Raw genomic sequence first — 21,061 nt, 5'->3', positions numbered from 1 at the left:
CGAGACAGTGGCGGAGTTGGGAGCAATCCGTCCAAAAGGATTTATAAACTGAGGAAGCGCCCGGATGTTTTCCGCTTCAGATAATGCAACAAGTTTCTTCTCACCTGAGCATGTGTAAGGCTGGCTGCGACAGCTTGAGGAAAACAATATGCTTTGGTGAAGAGTTAACCTTTCATCTGAAAGAAAAAAAAAAAGCAAGCAGATGAGAGAGTGCGATTTGAAAATCTTAGTATAAAAGGTTCACCTGTTACCGCTGTTATGGCAGTGCTGCCGTGAGAGGGATTGGGAGAGGGATGGAGTCTCAGCATGACAGTGCTGCTGTGTTTCTTTATCAAACTCTGTCATCCTTATAAAAACTGTCAAAAAATGAAACAGAGATTGGTTCGTGATGTCAAATTTCATGCAGTCATTTGACAAAACTGTTAACTGTGCAGTGGTAAAATGTAACATTGGACTTCATTTTTTACTGTATACTCTTTGTGGTATAATCTCAGTGTTGTGTCTGCACTATTAAATTCGTTCAGTCCTGGTCAACAAAATTGCTGTTTTAAAGAGTAATTTATTAGAGTCTCCAGGGCAAAATCAATTGCTGGAAGGGTGTTTAGTATAAGGAAACCCATTAAGTAACTGCTTGCAAATTCAGTTTAAAAATGTTTCTAGTGGAAGCTGCAAGGATCTTGGCAGCTGGCTTTAAGCAAGCACAAGCTGGATCAAACCCAGTGCTGTGCTACCTGAAGCCTTGGAGCTGGGGACGCTTCAGTGCTGCGATTGACCCCGGAATGCACTCTGTACCTGCTGCCAGCTCGGCAGGACCTCACTGTGCTCACTAGCAGGCTTCAAGGGCTCAGGTGGTAAATTAGTCTCGTGTGCTTATTCAGACTGAGATGCTAGTGAGGACACTTGCTGGTACACTCATTTTTTGGGATACAAACAGCTGTTGGCAAAGAATTTGAATGGGATCAACTCGTGTCTCACAGACCATAAAGTCAGATATCACTAACCTGATGAAGGTATCAGCTGGGGTACAGCAAACACATTTACCTGGGCATGCTCCTGGCACTAATTTCAGTGTTTATACTGAGGAGTTAAGAAAGCCATTTTTAAAAAACAAATTAATCTTCAGGCTTAGAAAATTGTGTAGTTATAAAAAAAGTATATATTAAAAAATCACAGAATATGGATCACTTACATGTGCATGTCATACTCCAGAAATGCTTCCTTTTCAGGTCATGGGAGTTGGGTGGTGCCATGGTCAGTCCTCAAGTGCTCAGGGAGGAAGCAGTGAGTGGCTGGAGTGAGTGGAGATGCTTCTGTCACTGGCAGGAGATAAATACAGAGGTGGCAGAGATAAATACAGAGGTGGCAGGTGTGCCTGAATTCTAGAATGGACTTGGTTTTTCTTCAGTGGCCCAGGTCAGGTTCACAAAAACGCATGACAGTCCATGGAAACCAAGGGATTTCTTAAAGAGATCTGCTTTCCTGATCTGGGACCCAGCCCAGCACATTCTCACAGCATCTGTTCTTCAGATAAAATTGGGAGAGGGATGGAGTCTCACCATACTTGTTAGCATTACAGCCTCTTAACCTTGCCTTCCTCGAGTGGCAAGGACACAGTCTTCCAGCAGCTGAGAGATTATTTGGAGGGATTGTTTTTCAGCCCTGTGGCTGAAACAAGTTCAGATAAAACTGCAGGAAACAATAGACTGGCATGGCAGTACAGTAAAAAACAAACCAAGAGACAAACCCTGGTGACTGGTGTGGACTGTGTCCTGTACATAGCCCCAGATAATGGAATTTAAATCAGCTGTGCAGAATGTGGTCTGCTTCACACATTTGAACACCTTCTGTGAATCTGGTTGAGGCAGCTACAATGTTACTGGCACTCTTCCAGCATTCCTGTCAAAGCTTTTCCTTAACAGTCTTGTATGGTCTATCTGGTAAAAAACAGACTTTGTCCACATCCCTTGAGATACTGTTACAAACGTTTGCAGAGTCTAAAGGCTTTTAGAGTGGACCTATTCTTTCTTAATCTTGATGTAATACTTCTGTACCATTTTAGTTTCTTTTCAACTGCAGTGTTTACAGTGTGCTTTCAGGCATCATGCTTCACATCCCAGTTGCATAGTTGGTTTTTAAAAGTCTGTACAGATTGTTTCTAACCAGCTGCAAATGATGATTATTTTCCTTTGAACTCTACCAGTTTGTTATTTACCTGACTCCTAATACAGTGACCATGTAAACTGATGTGCTCAGTCATGGGTAACTGCTGTATTTCATTAGAATCTACATTATGCTGATTTTTAAAGAACATATTGCTAATTTAAATTTAATTTAATTCAAAATTGGTAACTAATTTGCTGACTAATTTGGTGCTTGGTTAAAAAAAAAGGAAAAAAAAAAAAGAAAAAGGGCATCTACCTGTTCATTGTGTCTAAAAAACCAACAAAACAACCAACCAAACCCCAAAGAAGCCTAGTTCTGAGTAAAAGAGGTTGGCTCCATTTTTAACCACGTGAATCCAGAAATATAATCCTCATTATGTAGCTAGAGGAAGATCAGTAAAAGACCTGAGTTACTTGCTAGCTTATGTTTGTAGAGTCATTGTGGGCAAAAAGTGGCATTTTTACTTTCCTGCTGCCAAAATTCAGAGCTTCTCAGGCAGCATTTTGTATCTTGACTGACCTGATCTGAGGAAAATCAGTGATTTAGCAGAACTTCTACACATGGTGAATATTTGTCAGATTTTAGTGTAGATGTTCACTGGGAACACCGAGGTGCAATCTTAGAATTACTAGTAATTTTAAAGCTAATTTGTTAAGTTTTACTTCTGAAAACATTGCATCCAAGGTTCTGGTGATATTTTCTGAAGGAAGTATTGAAAGCTGGGTAAACAAAGCACCTTCTGAAAGACTTTCAAATGAAATTGTCCTTTTAAGAGAAGAGTGGCAGCAGAGGGGTTATAGCAGAGTTCAGCTTTCTGTTTCCAAGTGAAACCTTCTCTACTTTGTGTATTCCAGAAGGGTAAAGCATTGCAAACTCTGCCTGGTTTTTGCTATTAAGAAAGCCTCTTCTGCAGACTAAGTGCATGTGAGACTTGAGCTTGAACTCAAGCTGCCTTGCAGCCAGTGGTTAATGAGGCCCTTTGTATTGCACTCTGCCAGTTAATTCTGGTATCACTGGGGGCTATTTTTAGTTCCTCTTACGGGAAAAAATAAAAGGTGCCCCTTGTGTGTTTGACAGTTCATATTGTTACAAGCCTTTGTTTTTCTATCTGGCTGACATTTTCCATAATGTTATACAAGAGATGGTTTGTCTTACCTGAATGCATTGTTATTTATTTTGCTGATATGAAACACATCTAAAAGCATTTTCCCTGTTTCAGGCACTTGGCTTCTTGTGGTATTCTGATGACCAGAACTTCTCCTGTAATGAGCCATACTTTTTCAAGAAATTTCTTCAATGTTGCTGCACCACTAATAAATAAAAGAAAAGAATATTCTGAAAGAAGAATTATAGGGTTGGTATAAAACTGTGGAAAGATGCTTTAAATGCTTATTGATTTTGTATTTGCTGTAATTAATCCAAAACATTAGTAGTTAAAAAAACTGAGTATCCCTGGAGACACATGTCCCTAAGACTATGGGAACCTAGAAAGGAGTTTTGACTTTCAGAATTTGTACAGATCACGTTTACCAACCTGAAAGTTAATATAAAAAAAGTAGGAACCCAAAGCCCTTGGTTTATAGCAAGAAACAGCAGAAATAACTGTTCCATTCCATGACAAAACAAAACCAACCTTGAAATGGAGCAATACACTAAGAATTTCATCTAGTAAAATGTGAATAAATCAACAGGTGTGAAAACCCTGTTCCATTCTCTCCCAGACATATGCTAATGTTTGCACTTACATTATATTATACTTCCCAGGATTTTCTTATTTCTTTAAAAGAAGAAAAATAATTAGTTCTGTGATGAAGAAACTTCACACAGAAAAAGATTTTGCAACCTTGTTTGCCTTGGAGCTAGTGGGAAAATCCCAGTTTATGCAATGATACTGGGATATTCCCAGTCTCTGGTCCACAACAGTATGAACTGTTTATTAGCATATTTTTTTTACTACACTTACCATTCCTTTTTTGATAGTTCTTGAACTGCAGCAGATCTTGCCTAGCCACTTAAAGAGGGCCTTTGTCCAATAGTCCTCACGGCTAAGTACTGTTGAACATATGCTTCATTTTAAAGGAAATTTAGCCCATGCTTAATCCCATCTGTTTCAGAGTCAGAATGAAAAATTAAAACACATAACTATGTAATAGTTTGCCATGTTACAGCAGAATCAGCTAAAATGTTGCCTTAATAGTGTTTCATTTGATTTCAATATTCTGCCTGAGCAGGGGTGTTGGACAAAATGAGGTTCAGAGGTCCCTTCCAACACCAGCCATTTTGTGAGGCTGGAAGGTTTTTCCATTCCATCTGTTTTTTTAATTAAGCTTTTTTATTTGGGCTCAAATTAGGAAGGTGCTGCTCCTCTGTTTAAACCATATGAAATATAGTACTTGAGTTTGGTACACCTTGTTTTGGGAGCCATGAAGTATGGATTTTAAAAATTTTTTTGAGGGGGAAGATGTCCACCATCTGCCTAAATGAAGACACAGCTGTGCTGGAAAAAATGTTTCCATTTAAGAGTACGCATGTTTACCTGATATTGCAGAAGGTAGCAGGCACTAGGTTCATTATTCACTAAAGTTACTGCTGGCTGATGTGTGATACTTTGCTTCTATATGCAAAAAACAATTAACAGTGTATTACTGTGCTTTCCTCTTAATTAGCAAAGCTGCATTTTCAATTTCCAAAATCAGTGGTAGTGAATATGTCCGTCTTTCAACTGCCTATGCCACATATACCATCTTTGATAGTAATTTTAATAGGAATTTGAAGTTTAAGTACCTTGTAACTGTAATGTTCATGTGTTCATTTCCAGGTATTCCATGCAGGAAATGTATGAAGTTGTTGCTGTTGTGGAGAATTACAAACTCTTTGTTCCTTGGTGTAAAAAGTCGGACATACTCTCGAGGCGCTCTGGGTACTGCAAAGCAGAGCTAGAAATAGGATTCCCTCCTGTAGTAGAGAGATACACATCAATTGTAACCCTAGTGAGACCACATTTAGTTAAGGTAATTGCATTTTTCTTTTCTCCTAACCATGATTTTCCTTAACTTTTGTTTGTTGAAATTTGAATATTCCAGGAACGTCTTGCCTTAAAACAAAATTGATGCTGGAAGTTCTTTGTGTGGCTCAAAACTTGTGTTGCTTTTCTTTAAAGACTTTAGATAAACCGGGGAGAATTTGAATGTGTTTTAAAACAACCTGCCACATGAGGGAGGAGAGGAAATCACTTTTTAATGTGTCTTTATTGGCAAAGCTGGCAGCCATTAAATGAAGATATTAACATTTTTGCTTGGGTTTTTTTTTGTTTGTTTGTGGGTTTTTTTGGTTTTTTTAAAATTTTGTCCAAGCCCCTCTGAATGCAAAATAAATACTCAGTTAAAAGTTATCTGACAACTCTAGCTTCTGATGTCTTAATGCATAGTAATGACTTATCTGTCATTACTTTTCTTCTCACAATTTTAACTAGTTAATATGATAAGCTTAAAAAAAAGGCTAGGCTTCAGTACAATGTGCTGAAGGGATGGTCATTCAATATATTGATGAGAAGAAGGAAGTGTGGATTTAAAGTCAATTTTTTTTTTACAATTAATTTGTTCAGAAAAGAAGCAGTTATATTTTTCTTTTCAGGTTTTCAAGAGCAATAATTAAGAGAAAAGTGGAAAAGTGTCAAGTAAAATATTTTAAATGATGCTTGGATGTTCTAGTTGTTTGCCTTATATGTTCAAATCTGATTTGGTAAAGAATGGCTCAGAACAGATTCCTTGTAGCAAAACTGCCCCTCCCTGGGCAGATCCTGATTGGTTTGGAATAATTAGTGGAAATTATAACATTTGATTGCTGTTCAAGATAATTGTTTGAAAATTCTATTTCCCTATTCTTTTCTAGGCTTCCTAATAAGAGACACTTAACAGAAAATGAGTTTCTGAAGTACAGGGGAGATGTAAATTGGAAAAGGAATATGCAAAATGCCTTTATTCAATATCCTTACTGATTCTGGAAAGAAAAAAAATTGTCTCTTTACTAAAAAAAGTTGAGCAGCTATAATGGAAAATCTGTGACTTACATGCTGAGAGCTTTCCTTTCTTACAGTTTCCTGAGAAGACAGGCTTTTTTCTTTCACACAGCTATCAGATTGGCTTACCAACTCTTTTTCCCTCTTAATTCACTCAAAAGAAGAATTCTTGTCTCAGAAAAAAGACTCACAAAAGTGGTGAGGAAAGCCATTTCTTCACATTGCCTCCCCCGAGGCTCATTAGCCTTTTCTCTGCTGCAATTACTTTTCCTAGGGGTCTACATTATGTCCACAGAAGTGCAGGAACATTTCTAGGGAAGTGATTGTGTGCTTGGACCATTTCACTGTCCTCTCAAGTAACTCCAGGCAAAGGAACCTTGTGTGCTGCTCAGGCACAAAATGGGAATGGGTTTGTTGCTTAAGGTTTTCCCCTTTTTTGGGCTTAAACAATGGAAAAATCAGATTGGTAACAGCAGTTTTTGTTGAGGGGGAAAGCATGGAGTGAATTTGCTACTTTAAGACTGGGAGAAAGGGGAACACAGTGGCAGTTTTCCCATTTTTTCCTGCTGTTTTGATAGCAGTAGGGAAAAGCAGGCCCAGCTCTTTGTATCTAATCTTCCCTCTACTCCTTCCCTTTCTGATATAGAAGTAGCAAGGCCATGCATTATCTCATTCCTGGAAAGAGAAATGTTTTTGTACTGGTGATTATTCTTTGAGATGAGTCACCTCAGCACAGCTCTCCTAGCCAAGCAGCACCTATTCCCTGGGGGCAGTCTCTTGGAGCAGAGCTCCTTGGGCTAACAATAAGAACTTGTAAAGAAATGACCCCAAAAAATTACAGCAATTTTCTCTACAAATTACAAGCCAGTTGAGGTTATGTATTTGGATGTTCTGTGCATCATACCACAGATCTGTTTTATGCCACTTAGACACAGTATTTTCTTCTGCCTTGGAAAGACCTCAGTTATTTTGCCACAACTGACATCTTTGCATATTGGATCTGTGCTGTAAGAACAAGTTTAACTATGCCACAACCATCACTGTTTAACAAAATGTAAACACAAGCTTCAGTAATACCTGTTTGTCACATTTGTAAAAGCCTAATTGTAGCTTGATTTTCAAACCTTTATTTTAGGCATCGTGCACAGATGGAAAACTCTTTAATCACTTGGAAACAGTGTGGCGTTTGAGCCCTGGTATCCCTGGTTATCCAAGGACATGTACATTGGATTTTTCAGTAAGTATGGTAATTAAAACTACCACGTGCTAGGAGCAGCACATAGAAACACTTATCTTCAAATGAGGGGACTTTTTTAAATGCCTGTACTACTTCTTTAAACACTTAGACACAGAAAACAAGTTAGCTTTAGTCAATTCTGTCCAAAAAAATATTTTGCAAACTTTACTGCTAGAAAACACTTCAGTGTCCTTCAGAAACAGCAGCCTTCTGTGAGGTGTCCATGTGTCATGAAACAGTCTGGGACAGGCACCTCTCACCCTACAGTTCTAAACACATTGAAGTTTTTAGACAGTCCAGTGCAGGAGAAATGCTAAATATACTTTGCTATTTTCTTTAATCACTCTACAACCTAAATGCTCTTGGTAGCAGAAAGTCGGTGTCCTGCCATCTGTCCTGTTTGGGCTGCAGTTTGGTCAGTTTAATTTCCTGTCTTCAGTTTTACTCTTTCATGTATTTTAAGCCTACTCCTTCCTTCTCTAATACAAGTGTAATAGATTTTTGCTGTCTCTAATCTATGATGGGATATCACTGCAGCCCAAAAGTATTGCTCTTTAAATCCAGTACCTGATTTAGCCTGATTTCACTCCCAGAAAAGCTGTTTCCATTCCAGTTACTGCTTTTCCATGTTGTCTGGTTTGTCTGCCATCACATTTTTTCCTTGTATTCTATAACAAAGTGTGTAACAAAGCATTGAGCTGGGGGTTGTAACAGGCTACAAAAGTACACAGAGCTGGGCTAATCCTGCTGCCATCTGCTGGAATACCCTGCTTGGAAAATTATCTTCAGTGAATAGGAAAAAGCTTTTGGAGTATTTTTAAACTAGCACATTAACCTCCTCGGGTTATTAACTTCCAGCTTAATACTGTACTGCACTTCATACAGTTCAACAGTAAAAATTAATCTACAGGTGCTCAAGGAACCACATATTTTAATGGTTTACATGTTATGTGCTCATGTTATTTGTATTTCTTTAGGCAAGTAAGTGTCAATTCTTTCCACTAACAATTATAAGCTATCTTTTAACCCAAGCCATAAATCAGTTAAAAAATTCGAATTAAACAACTATTTAAAGCCTACAGTCTAAATACAGGCTCTGTGAGAAAACAGCACCACACCTCCCCAAACCAAAGCCACATTTTGACATTTCAGGTCAAGAGCTTCAGTTAAATGGAACCAAAATTGAACTGGATGTGGACATTTTCATTTTCTTGGGGGAACACTATCAACACATCTTACTGCTTACCCTGTTTGGAGGCAGCAAAGGAAGCCAGTGCAGTTGGCTGAGCTGAACCTCTGCCAGTGCCTGCCCTGCTGCTCCTTGCCTCTGGGCACTTGCAGGCAGGGATGATAAGCATTTCACAACAAACTTCTCAAAACAGGCCCTGCAATTACAGATATTCCAGAGAAAACTTCAATTTCAAGAATGCTTCTTTGCTTTAGAAAATGTTATTTGAGTTTTGAGCTATGCTGGTTCCCACAAGCTGTTGTATCCTGTTGTGCCAGCCTGATTCCAGGAGACATCCACATACAGCAGGGAACTTTCCTACTTTGGTTTCAGCTCTGAAATGATTTGGTTCATAGACTGAAGCACAGCACCATTTTTACCACCTGCAAACTTCATTAATGTATTCCATACCTTAAGATTGACATAACTGCTGAACACAATGCCAGACTCCACATCCTCACTTGCAGGACTCTGCATGCCCTAAATGACAGCTCTCAGACTTGCACGAGGCACGTTAATTTTATTGATCCTTGAGGTCAAACAAATGTAAATGAAGCTACACTTGGCTTATGGGCCAAGCTGTTTAATTACTTTTATGCTACTGCTTTGCAGTTAACATGTATTGCTCATAAGGAACTGGGGAGAAGCTGTACTTTCTCCTTGTGGCATTAAATCTGATTTTTCAGGAATAACAAAACATACTGCTGGTGTCAGGTCAGGAGTGGGGCCTGTTCAGGTGGGAGCTGTGACACACAAACCAAATCTGTAATTTTGGTCATTAAACTGCTTGTTTGAACCTACCAGAACTACTGCCACCAAAAGGAAAGACTGATTTAAAATATTGGCATTTACTAGGTAACTATTTCAAGTCGCTTTTAAGTTTCTTGGGCATGCTTCAGCTTACCTATTAGTCTGTTGTCTTGCCATGCAGGGCTTTCTTCAGACAACTTTTGTCCCTCAAGTGAATTCTGTGCACAAAATACGATATTGTTTGTCAGTAGTTTTTCATTACCCCAAACCTCTTTTGTAATGAACCATTTATAAAAGAAAAGACGTTTTAGGTAAATGTAAATGACTACTTCAGAGAACTGAATGAGAGGATTCTTCTAATCGAAAAGCCCAGAAATACAGTCCTTAGACCAAGGAACATGGGTTTCCTTCTGAGCCACATTCACCTGTTCCTCAGTTTTAACTGTTCTACAACTTACCTGCAGCCTTCACTGGAGATTCTTTAACAGAGTTGTCTATTTGTAACAGCATTTTACAACAGTATATATAGGAAAAATAATTATCTTTTATTTTCTTAAACAGATTTCTTTTGAATTTCGTTCACTTCTACACTCAAAACTTGCTACACTATTTTTTGATGAAGTTGTAAAGCAGATGGTTGCTGCCTTTGAAAGAAGAGCATCCAAACTCCACGGCCCAGAAACCAGCATCCCTCGTGAGCTGATGCTGCATGAAGTTCATCAGACGTAAAGGGAAACTGTAACAACCTCAGCTATAAACTTGTTTGTACACTTCACTTGTACAAAGTGCCATGCTCCTCCTTTGGGGCATTCATTTCTTATCTGAGCTTGGGTGTGATCTTACCCTGTGCCAAACACACCTGCTCAGACAGACAGACATAGAATGTTCAAAAGCTGCAATCAAGTGCAGCTTAAAGCCTTATCAGCAGTCCCAGACACCTGGCAGCTCCTGTAACCCAGGCTATCTCAGCTGCCGTTAACGCCAAACGGCTCCTGGAATCACAGCCCGAGCTCTGCCTTAGCCAAGCTCCTGGCGTTTTTCAGCACTGTAACTTATTAACTCTGCTTTGTGGGAATGTAACTTCAGAGCATCAAGTCAGCCAGCTCTGCCCAGGCAGAGGCCAACCGACACACTGGCTTCCTAGAGAAGGGCACTGCTTGGCAGCCATTGAGGAGTGGTGCTTTGAATTCAAATGAATGGCAGAGGTAAGTCAGGGATCTCCAGTTGCTCCTCGAGTGACCAGCGACTGCTTTCTAACTAACTCCCCTCATTTTCAGGGATGAAATGCATAAGGAGCACTGTAATCTGAGTGCAGCAGTCTCAGCTACAGCCAGTGGTGCCCAGTGGACCTGTCTGGAATTTGTAGTTCATTTGGCAGGCTGAAGTTGCTCCTTGCCACTCCTTCCCTGGTACACGCTGCACTTTGGTTACCTCCATCTCACCTAATGCAAACAGAACACTTTAAAGCAAGTGTTACCTCTGAGAACCAGGTACCTGTGCTGTCCTCCCTGGAAGCAGGTAACAAGAGGCCCTGTGCTTCCTTGCGCAGCCAAGGCCAGCTGTCATCATAAATCATGTAAGGGAGCACTAAACCTTCATTCTTTGAGGTTTTTCAGTACCCTATTCCCACTGTGATAATATCATCCTGATTACATACATGTTCAGTACTTCTACTCCTGAAATGTTCTCTTCCCCATCTCTGAAAAAAAACAAGTGAATAGGTTTGAACAGATTCTAAATCCTTACTTTATGCTGCTGTGCATTACCAAATTTCCTTACTGAAATTAGGTGAAGCTTCAGGCCAGGTGCTGAAGCTGGTCCTTTGTCTGCAGCACATGTAATCCATATGGTTAATTAAGAACAGCATATTAAATAACATAGAAAGGTATGTTTCAAAATAAAGACAGCCCTGAAACAGTTTCAGATAATTTTACTTAAAATTAGAATGTCACACATCCCATCTGTGGAAGGATAGTTCTTATTAAGGGCAGGAAGCTGAGGAAAGCAACAGGTGGATTAAGGTCATTTGTACAGAACTGAGAAGTTGTAAAGCAGTTTTGATTGAGGTAATCAGATATAAACATACACAGGTTTGGGAACAGCATTGTTCTGCAGGCTGGAAAGCAGAAAAGACTGCACAATGTCAGTGGTGGTGTCAGGTCAAAGAACACAAAGAGGCAAAGCAACATTTCTAGTGCAAAGTAACTAGAAAGGAGGAAGGTAAGAATGGAAGGCCCAAGGTGAGGAGGTAATGACATATTACACCTGAGCAAAGGAAGGATCTAAAAACCCCAGAACCCTTTCTTAACAAAGACTCACCTGTTTGATACCCTCGGGGCACTTCACTTCCCCTGGGACTGTGAAAGGTGCACTGGGCCTGTTCTAGCACGTGAAACAACCAGATAGGGCAAAATAAAGTCAGTGCACGTGCTTTGTTTTCAGAGCATTGTTTAATATTTCAAAGAACTGTAGTGCAGTTCAGCTTAGATATTTCTTACCAAAATTAAAGCACTTGCATTTCTGAGAAACATTCTAGACAAAGGAATGTTTCTCAGAGTGAAATGCCCTGTCATTTTTTCAAGCATAAGTGTCAATTTCTACTACATCTTAGAAGCAGCAGCAGGCTGTCCAGGCTCTCCCATAACTATGGCTTGGTGTGCAGATGAAGGAGGTGATACATTTTGTAACTTTTGAGCAGTTTATTACGTAAAGGTCACATAACTCTATTTGCCTACTTTGTACACAATTGTCTAGTCTCACGCACAGTGGCTTCCAAGTTCTTTCTAGTACTGGCAAGCACCAAGAAATTCTGAAATAGAATATCAAGTGCCTTAATTAAGTTCAAATCCGGACCTTGGTAGATGGATCTTGCAACCCAGTTATCAGGAATGTACAAATGTCTTTATTCAAAAAATACAAAATAAATTATCTGTAGGCATGGACAATGACTGTAAACAATTACACGTGTGTTAAATGAAATCCGGTAACTGATGGTTACAGTGATTCTTTTCAACACCAGCCTCACTTCAGTCACTATCCATCCTCTCACACTGATAGCTCAAGTTTTTGAAGTCAGAACTGTCAGTCTTTAACAGCACAGCTCATGATGCATCCCTACCCCAGGAATTAGAACATGCCACCTCCCATTCCTCCACCCATCCCACCCATTCCTCCCATTGCCGGCTCCTTTTCTTCTTTAGGAACTTCAGTCACCACTGCCTCTGCTGTTGATAGGAGAGATGCAACACCTGCGGCATCCATCAGAGCAGTTCTCACAACCTAAAAATAAGCAAGAAACTACTTAAAACCTGCTGACCATCAGAGGAGATGGGATGAAGCAAAGCTGAGAATTAAGAGCTTTAGGTTACCTTAGTTGGGTCTATGATTCCTTTTTCTACCATATTTACAAAGTCCCCAAGCATTGCATCGTAGCCAACTTCTGATGGGCTCTGCAGGATTTTTTCAACTATCAATGATCCTTCAACACCGGCATTCTTTGCGATAGTCATTGCTGGGATTCTCAGTGTTCTCTTGATTATTTCAATGCCTGCAAGAAACAGGATAGCTGGAGCTCCGTGTACCAACACCACTCCCACTGCCAAGGAATGCCCTAGTGCTGGAGATCAATACAAAGAGAAAACCCTCCAAGCAAGAACACAAGCTATTTTTGTCAGTTCCAGGAGGAAAGGTTCTCTGCTACTTGACACTTGCCACCAAATAAAATCTCTGCAGGATAATCACGCACATTTTAGTTTTACTTCTACAAAAAATAGTGAGAAGTATCATTACTCTCTATATTTATGTGCAACATGACACAAAGCCTTTCTCCATTTGATTTGCCACACAGTCTCTTGAGCATTATTAGATTTTGTCTGTCTGCAAAGACTTTAACAGCCAGCTCCCCACTCCATAAACAGTTGCCACTCTCTGCTGGGATACTGCTGCTTTACTGCTACTGCGTCCTACAGAGTCCACTCAGCAATGCAGTGAAAAAGCTCCTTCCCACTCTAAAGCAGAGACCAGCACACCAAAGAAATGTGATATTCCTAAGATCAAGTAACTAAAATCTCACTGAAAGCCACCTGATAAAGCCTCAGGACAGGAGAAGGCATGCCTTTATCACTTCCACACACACCTCCAAGTCACTTGCTTACCAATTTTCTGATCGTCATTGGCTGGAGTTAAGGCATCTAAGGCTGGGATGCAGCGCAGCAGGGCACAGCCACCCCCTGGGACGATGCCCTCCTCCACGGCCGCTCGGGTGGCGTTCAGGGCGTCGGTGACCCTGTCCTTCTTCTCGTTCACCTCAACATCGCTGGTTCCACCCACCTGTGAGCAGAGCAGCAAGCCACATGTCAAGGGCTGCACAAGAGCCCAGGAGGGACAGCACTGCTGCCACCAGATTAAGCTGCCTAACAAGTGCCAGAAGGCCAACCCACCCTCTCCTACACTGGCAAGTCTTCTTCTGTACCTCAGCACTCAAGAAGCCTGAGCTTTAGTTCATCATGATTTTACCAAGTTCTTCATACCTTCAATACTGCTACTCCATCAGAGAGCTTGGCCAGTCGCTCATTCAGTTTCTCTTTTTCATATTCGCTGGTGGTAACTTCTAGCTGTTCAATTATTTCTTGAATGCGTTTTTCAATCTGACCCTTTTCACCCTTCCCCTTGAGGAGCATGGTGTCATCTTTTGTCACAATGACCTCTCCAACTTTACCAAAGTCATGAGGCTGAATATCTTCCACATTTAGGTTCAAACCCTCTTCTCCAAACACCTGAAAGAAATTATGTGAAAAGCTGCAATTCACAGGTTCCCCACACATTGGGTATTTTTATCTACAAGTACATGAACACATACAGCAGGCTAATGGGGCAGAATAACCACATCACTGCAGTTGCACCCTCTGGGTGAAGAGCCTCTTCCTGATACCCAACCTAAACCTCCCCTGACACAGTTTCACGGTGTTTCCTTCAGTCCTGTCACCATCATCTCCTTGTATTTTGAGGAGTTACAGATATTGACATGTCACTGACTGAAAAACAGTTTGCTGGTTGGTTATTTTGTGCTGCCATTACCTTAAACATGAAGTTGTATTTCAACAGCCTCCTCTGGGTCCCAATATCATGCTATAATTTTGAAATTCATATTAAAAAAGGGCAGCATAAAGGGACATTAATCAGTGCATCAACTATATGCAAAATTTAGTAGTAAGAAAATTCATTGAGTCAATTCCAAACATTTAAAATAACTATATTTGCCACATCTGAGTTCAGGCAATTGTTTATAGATGCAACAATTGCCTTGGAGTTCCTCCTTCCCCTTAAAAACCCAACTCCTGCAAGGACATCTCATGTGACTTCAGTCAGTTACAAGGACATATGCTTGGCCAGGACTGCATTACACAGCAATTATCAGTGTCTGCATTTCAAAAAACAGGAAGTTTCAAACATCAGTTACTGTTACATTTTTGAAAGAACAGAATACAGCCTGCGACCCAGCAAATACAAGCCAAGGACCTAAAAACGCACAGTATTTTCCTCCTTGAAAAGCATTAACATCCCTTGGAGCAAAAAGCCACTAAAAACATCATTACTTACAGCACCACCAGTAGCAATCGCCATGTCCTTAAGTTGGTTTTTCCTGTTGTCACCAAAACCTGGTGCTTTTACAGCAACAACCTGAAGGCCAACCTTCAGTCTAAAGACAAAAATTCAGAGAATTAGTCTAATTACTAATCCAGATTATTTCAGTGCAGCTCTAGCAGTCAAGCAAACGAAGACACCATCACAAACTGAGGTGGTTTTTCTCAGAAATGTAGTTAGACATAACTGGCATTCTGCCTGAGTTGATACAAAGCATGGTGGTGTTAAAAGCTGCTCTTTCTTTGGCACAGGTAAGAGAACAACCAGCCTTACACCATAGAAAAAAAAAGGATTTTAAGTCTCACCTGTTCAAGACTAGAGTGCTGAGGGCTTCTCCATCAACATCTTCAGCAATGATGACCAAAGGTTTGCGGTTGGCATTGGCAATTTCAAGAGCTGGAACTATGGACTGTACACTAGAGATTTTCTTTTCACTGATTAAAACATAAGCATCCTGGAATTCACATTTCTGTCCTGCAGAAACAACATGCATTATCTGAGCAGTTCCATTACAAAAACATACCAAGCATTCTTTTAACTTAAGCCGGTGCTTTGGAGCAATGGTTGCACTTTCCAACTGCATTAAGAAAAAGACAACTTGTTTTCTCCAAGACTCCACTCTCAATTCTTCATTGTTCTGCTGTGTGTGTTGCAAGGCCAGCCTGATATTCACAGGAACACTTTGCAGAGAAAGAAAAGGAACCCCTAACACTCCAAGCTTTTACCAAGTTCAAGTTTTCTGATGGGCAAGGACCCCCTGCTCTATTTGTTGTGGTGCCCAGCATAAGGGACTGTAAAGCCTTTAACAGGTGCCAGTATTTCTGACTGACACAAGCCAACACAAGGAGGGTGTTTGACGTAACTTATTGTAACTCACCTTTAGTTGTGTTAATAAAATATGGAGAGATGTAGCCTCTGTCGAATTTCATACCCTCAATGATTTCCAGTTCATCATTTAGAGTTTTTCCATCCTGTTTAGATGCAAGAAAGTCTGCATTAAAATCTCTCTGGTTTGTTGCCAAAAGCACAAGTACAGTTTTAGCATATCATGCACAATAGATTGAAAGGCTCTGGATCCCCCATCAGTTTCATGTGCTTCTCTCCAAAACAGGAAGAATGTAAGAGGGAACAGTGATCAAACTCTGATCTAAAGGAGCTGGGGAGGAATTATGGTGGCAATTATGGGATGGGAGCTGCAGCAGCAGCATCACACGTGACAAAAGCCAGCCCTAACAGGAGCGGAGACAGTCACTTGGCCAGTTCTTACCTTGACAGTGATCACACCCTTTCGTCCAACTTTTTTCATTGCATCAGAGATTATATTGCCAATTTCGTGATCTCCATTTGCTGATATTGTGGCAACCTGAAAGAATAAGACGTTTAATCTCATTTCCCAATGCAAGGTGCTTCCTCATGATAAGAAAAATCAGAATAAGCATGTGTAATGCTCACATTTCTGCCAAGGCAGGACAGCAGAGTGCAGCACACTCACAGCAGGAGGGCTCAGGCCCTTGGGCAGAGGCAGCACAGAGCCAGACTCCCTGCCTGGACTCACAGCCAGGCCACCTCCAGGCACAGGCACAAATAACCCAGGACCACCAACACACCCGAACGTGATCTCCCACAGCAGATCTGCCACACCCTCAGTACTCTGCCATCACTTCCATTCACAACAGAGCTTTGCTCCCATCAATTCTTCCCAAGTACACACATTTATGTTTTAAGACCATACTCTGGAATGAAACTTGAAGATGAAAAAATCTGCCCACTTCTGGACGAGCTTCTAGCAGTGCAATTGAAGACTATTTCTGATGCGTAAAGAAAAGTACCCAGTGTCAAGATGTACACAACCTAACTTCACAAAACTTCTTCTGAGAAACAGGTGCCTAAATTTGAGTTACATTTTATTGTGTGTTTTTTCCTACCTGTGCAATTTCTTCTGGAGTTGTAACAGGTTTTGACAGTTTCTTCAGTTCAGCTGTGATGGCATCCACTGCCAGCATCACCCCTGAGGATGAACAGGGCACTTGTAAGCTAACAAAGCACGTACAGAGCACAGAAAACACAAACCAAGCTCCCACCCACCACAACAGGTTTCCTTTCAAACACAAGTCCACACTGCAAAAATGCATTGTTTGCATGTTCAGAACCAAATAGTTCTTGTTCCATACTGTGTATGCAGTGCTGGGTTTTTTGAAATTGGTGTGAAATATTGTCATGATTGAAATTCCTAACAGATTTTTTTACATGGCTATTGTATTAATTAAATGCAGAAATGGCTTTAATTGGAGTTCACTTACAACAAATTAAATAAGTTGACTGCATGTAAAATAGTACAATGATAAGACAAATTAATGATTGTTCAGAGTCTGCAGTATAAAAAACCCCATTGTGTTCTCTAAAGATCATATAACCGTTTATGGTGGCTCTTCAAACAGAAAACAAGTCAAATTTAGGATATGAAAAACAAAAGACAGCAATTGAATATTAAAAACAACAGAAAAAAAGTTACCTCTCCTGATTTCTACTGGGTTGGCTCCTTTGCTGATCTTCTCAAAGCCCTCCTTGGCAATGGCTCGTGCCAGGACTGTTGCAGTAGTGGTACCATCTCCTGCCTCCTCGTTGGTATTGTTGGCAACATCTTGAACTAACTTGGCTCCAATGTTTTTGTATTTGTCTTTCAAGTCAATTGCCTTTGCTACTGTCACACCATCTTTTGTCACTTTGGGACTTCCCCAGCTTTGTTCAATAATAACTGTTCTTCCCTAGAGAGACAAGAACCAAATTTTAAACCCAAGCCAACCCAAAGCATGTTACCATCAAGAGCTCAACTGAGAATTTTGAACAGTCACAGCTGAACACCTTACAAACACCACTCAGCTGGGACTTCTCAAACACACACTTTAATACCAAGGTTCCCCAAAACCAGAAAGATGGCTCAAAGGCTTTATAATTCCACAGAATGACACTCCATTCTTCAGCCATACTGCTGAAGTCTGCAATTAAGTAACATTGACCTTATAGAAAAAACTGAAGAGATTGCCTCTAATGCTAATATTTTAGCCCAAAACTAAAAATATAGCAATTCGAATAAATTTTCAAAATTTTCATCAGATCACAATAAACATTCTTTGTGATTGAAAAACAAATAATACAAAACTCTATTTGTTGCATGTGCTGGAAGGAAAAAAAGCAGACTTGCAAACCTCAATAGTGATTAGTAAATACTGATTAACAAAGACAACTGAGAACACTTCAAATTTGTATTCATGTGTTACAGTAATTTCTCAAACACTGCAAGTTACCAAGCTTTTCCCATCTTAGCTCACACTTGGATCCAACTGAAAAGCTGGAGTATTAGAACTAACGGACACGGCTAACACAGGAAACTGTGAACCATACAGGTTCACCATAAGGCAAATGCTCCTGCTTGTTCACAGGTGAATCCAACAGCCAATACCCACCCCAAACAATCTCGTTCCAGTTTGAGCTGGAAGCAGCAAAGCTCAAGGAGCCACCTCTGGTTTACTGCTGCCCTGAAACTCCTCTGCTGTGCTGAGAGCTGGAGCTGCTGGAGGAGGGAAGGGAGAGCGAGTGCCCCAGCTGAGCACTGTCCCTGCACGAGTGCCCTCACTTGGTGTGTCAGCTCTGGCTCGGAGCTGACCCCGCCGGCTCCAGCCTGAGCTCTGCCAGCCCCGGGTGGGGATCACGTGCCAGGGGAGCCGGGCAAGGATTCCCGTGCAGCACCAGCGCGGCCCTGTGCCCCTCCCCTGCTCAGAGCCCACCCACATCTGCCTCAATGACTGAACCAGCCCTGGCTGCCTGCCAGGCACGAGGCCTCGCTGCTCCTGAAGCACAACCACCCCAGCAGCCTCAAGGTTCTGCTTCAGTTCCTCAGGCTGAACCTGGGGAACAGCTTATGGAAATTTCCCTCTCTGCCATGGAACAGTTATGCCAAAATGCATTCCCTACTACTATTTTATTTGACCTGCACTTCCAAATATAAAAGTGAATCAAGAGTAAGAAAACTCCTCTCTGCAGGAGCATGCTACTGGTACATTTTTCATATAATGTCTCCTAGTTTGCTTAATTCTCTTTTGTACTTTGATATGGTTTTATTCCTAATGTTTGGTTTGCAGCTCTGAGAAGAGGAGTACAACAAAACCCACAGATAACAGATCACATGAAGGGGCTTGCTCTCAGCAAAAACACCTGTCTGTGTTCCTGAAGAAGGGAACAAACACCACCAGTAACTCCACAGACATTTAGAATGCTCCGGCATCTTGGGAAGCTGAGCCCCCACACAAACCAGTTCTGTTCAACATGCTGGAGCACTACCAGAAGATTGTGTGAGACTGCAAACTGGGCTCCTTAAAATGTACAACAGGGCCAAAGGAGGTTTCCTCACCAGACTGATGTTTCTTAAAAATGCCCGAGGCTGACTCAGGCACTGCAGCACAACCCCCCCATTTTTACATGAAGAACAGCATAACCAACAAAAATCCCCTAAGGTTGCATGAAGTTGCATCAGCAACTGCCCTTTAGCCAGTGGATTAGAACTATGCTTCAGCATGCACAAAGCAGCCTGATCCCAAAAAAACAGGAGTTAAATTAACCAACTACACTTAAACTTTGTTCCTTTGTGAAGTAGCCAGTTTCCTGACATAATTGTTCCTTAACCTTCACCTGCTCAGCTTTATGACATTTTTTGCCTTTGAATGAAGCTGGTAGAGCACTAAAAACGTGCAGAAAATACATGAAATAATGTTACAGAGGCCAAGCAGCCCTCCGAAGAACTACCATGCACATGCTGTTACAGGGAACAGATATTCACATAAGCATCAAGAAAATCAATGTCTCTTCCTCAAAAAGAGGAATCTCATTTCAAGCCCTACTGCACATTGCATGACTATGCAGAATACCATAGCTGGTTTTCCAAGAGACCCAGATCTCCCTTACAGGACAGAATATAGGGTAACACAAATGAATGCCTCTACCACAAAATTTCACTCAGGCTGGTAATATTCCCCAGCCAACTGAGAACTCAACATTACACTTTGGATATTTTTTTAAAGCTTATTAATATTTAAAAGGTAAACTAGTACAAATTTGTAATTCGTAAAAAAAACAAAAACAAGCATCATAAAAAAATCCAACCAAGCCACCCACATGCTAATTAACCTACCCCTTGACACAGACAGTTACATTATCTACTGCATTGTTACAGGTTATCAACTGAGCTGGTAACACATTATGCACATCTCCTTAACCTTCAAACTGTTTGGACAAATATAACGTACCTTTCACAGGAATCCAAGCAATTTTACTTTGTTACTACAAAAAGCACACGCACTACCGTCCCACTTTTGGTGGACATGAGACTACAGCTGCTTGCAGGAGCCTGTCCATTCCCCAACCCCTCTGCGGTGCAGTTCGACAAATACAATCGTGCAGCTCCACCGAGAGAAACCCAACAACTGTTCTCTGTTACAGTATTTTCAGCCAGGTCTGTGCTAAGATAAAGGTCGAGTCTTCCATTACCTTTGGCCCCATGGTGACAGCTACAGCATCTGCTAAAAGATCTACTCCTTGTAGCATCAGAGCTCTCGCGTCTGCTCCGAACTTCACATCTTTTGCATAAGCTCGTGTTAGATGGGGGGCGAGGGCTCTGGACACTGGTCTTATCTGACGGAGTGCTGTAGATAAACGGAGCATGTCTAAAATATTAAAAGAAACGAAGAGAAAAACAAAAGCATTACGGCTTTGCACAGCTACTTCTAAAGGAAAAGAGGGAGAACAGATTTAGGAAGTAAAGCAGGCACGATAAATCTTTAATTTTTCGACCGGCTGAAATCAAGACACACAATCAACTGCAAGTACGGGGCTGGGTGTCCCCGATCCTCCCGCCGAGACACCCGAGCGGAGCAGCCCCCCCCCGCGCGGCCTGCAGCACGTCCGAGCGCCTCCCGCCCGGAGCGGGGCAGGACACGGCGAGGGCACCGCGGAGCGCCCGCGGCTCCAT

The 21,061-nt window shown here is 41.2% G+C and overlaps 2 protein-coding genes across 2 annotated transcripts; one reads left to right on the top strand and one right to left on the bottom strand.

Moving 5' to 3' along the window:
* Positions 1–12,321, top strand: COQ10B (coenzyme Q10B). The gene is made up of 5 exons (XM_005415958.2): positions 1–114; positions 3,383–3,517; positions 4,982–5,174; positions 7,317–7,418; positions 9,958–12,321. The coding sequence occupies exons 1-5, from the start codon at positions 65–67 to the stop codon at positions 10,123–10,125; spliced, it is 648 nt and encodes a 215-aa protein (XP_005416015.2). The 5' UTR covers positions 1–64; the 3' UTR covers positions 10,126–12,321.
* On the bottom strand, positions 11,828–20,756 carry HSPD1 (heat shock protein family D (Hsp60) member 1). Its single transcript, XM_005415957.2, has 11 exons — positions 20,581–20,756; positions 17,552–17,804; positions 16,965–17,047; positions 16,307–16,402; positions 15,917–16,010; positions 15,345–15,513; positions 14,995–15,094; positions 13,926–14,171; positions 13,551–13,725; positions 12,765–12,943; positions 11,828–12,675 (listed from the first exon to the last, which is right to left on the bottom strand). Exons 1-11 carry the CDS (start codon positions 20,752–20,754, stop codon positions 12,523–12,525), a joined length of 1,722 nt encoding a protein of 573 aa, XP_005416014.1. The 5' UTR covers positions 20,755–20,756; the 3' UTR covers positions 11,828–12,522.
* Positions 20,757–21,061: the final 305 nt, after the last annotated feature.

This window comes from Geospiza fortis, unplaced genomic scaffold (genome assembly GCF_000277835.1).
Source record: "Geospiza fortis unplaced genomic scaffold, GeoFor_1.0 scaffold112, whole genome shotgun sequence".
Lineage (NCBI taxonomy): Eukaryota > Metazoa > Chordata > Aves > Passeriformes > Thraupidae > Geospiza > Geospiza fortis.
The sequence above is the reverse complement of the archived record's forward strand: the minus strand, read 5'-3'. Positions and strand labels throughout refer to the sequence as shown.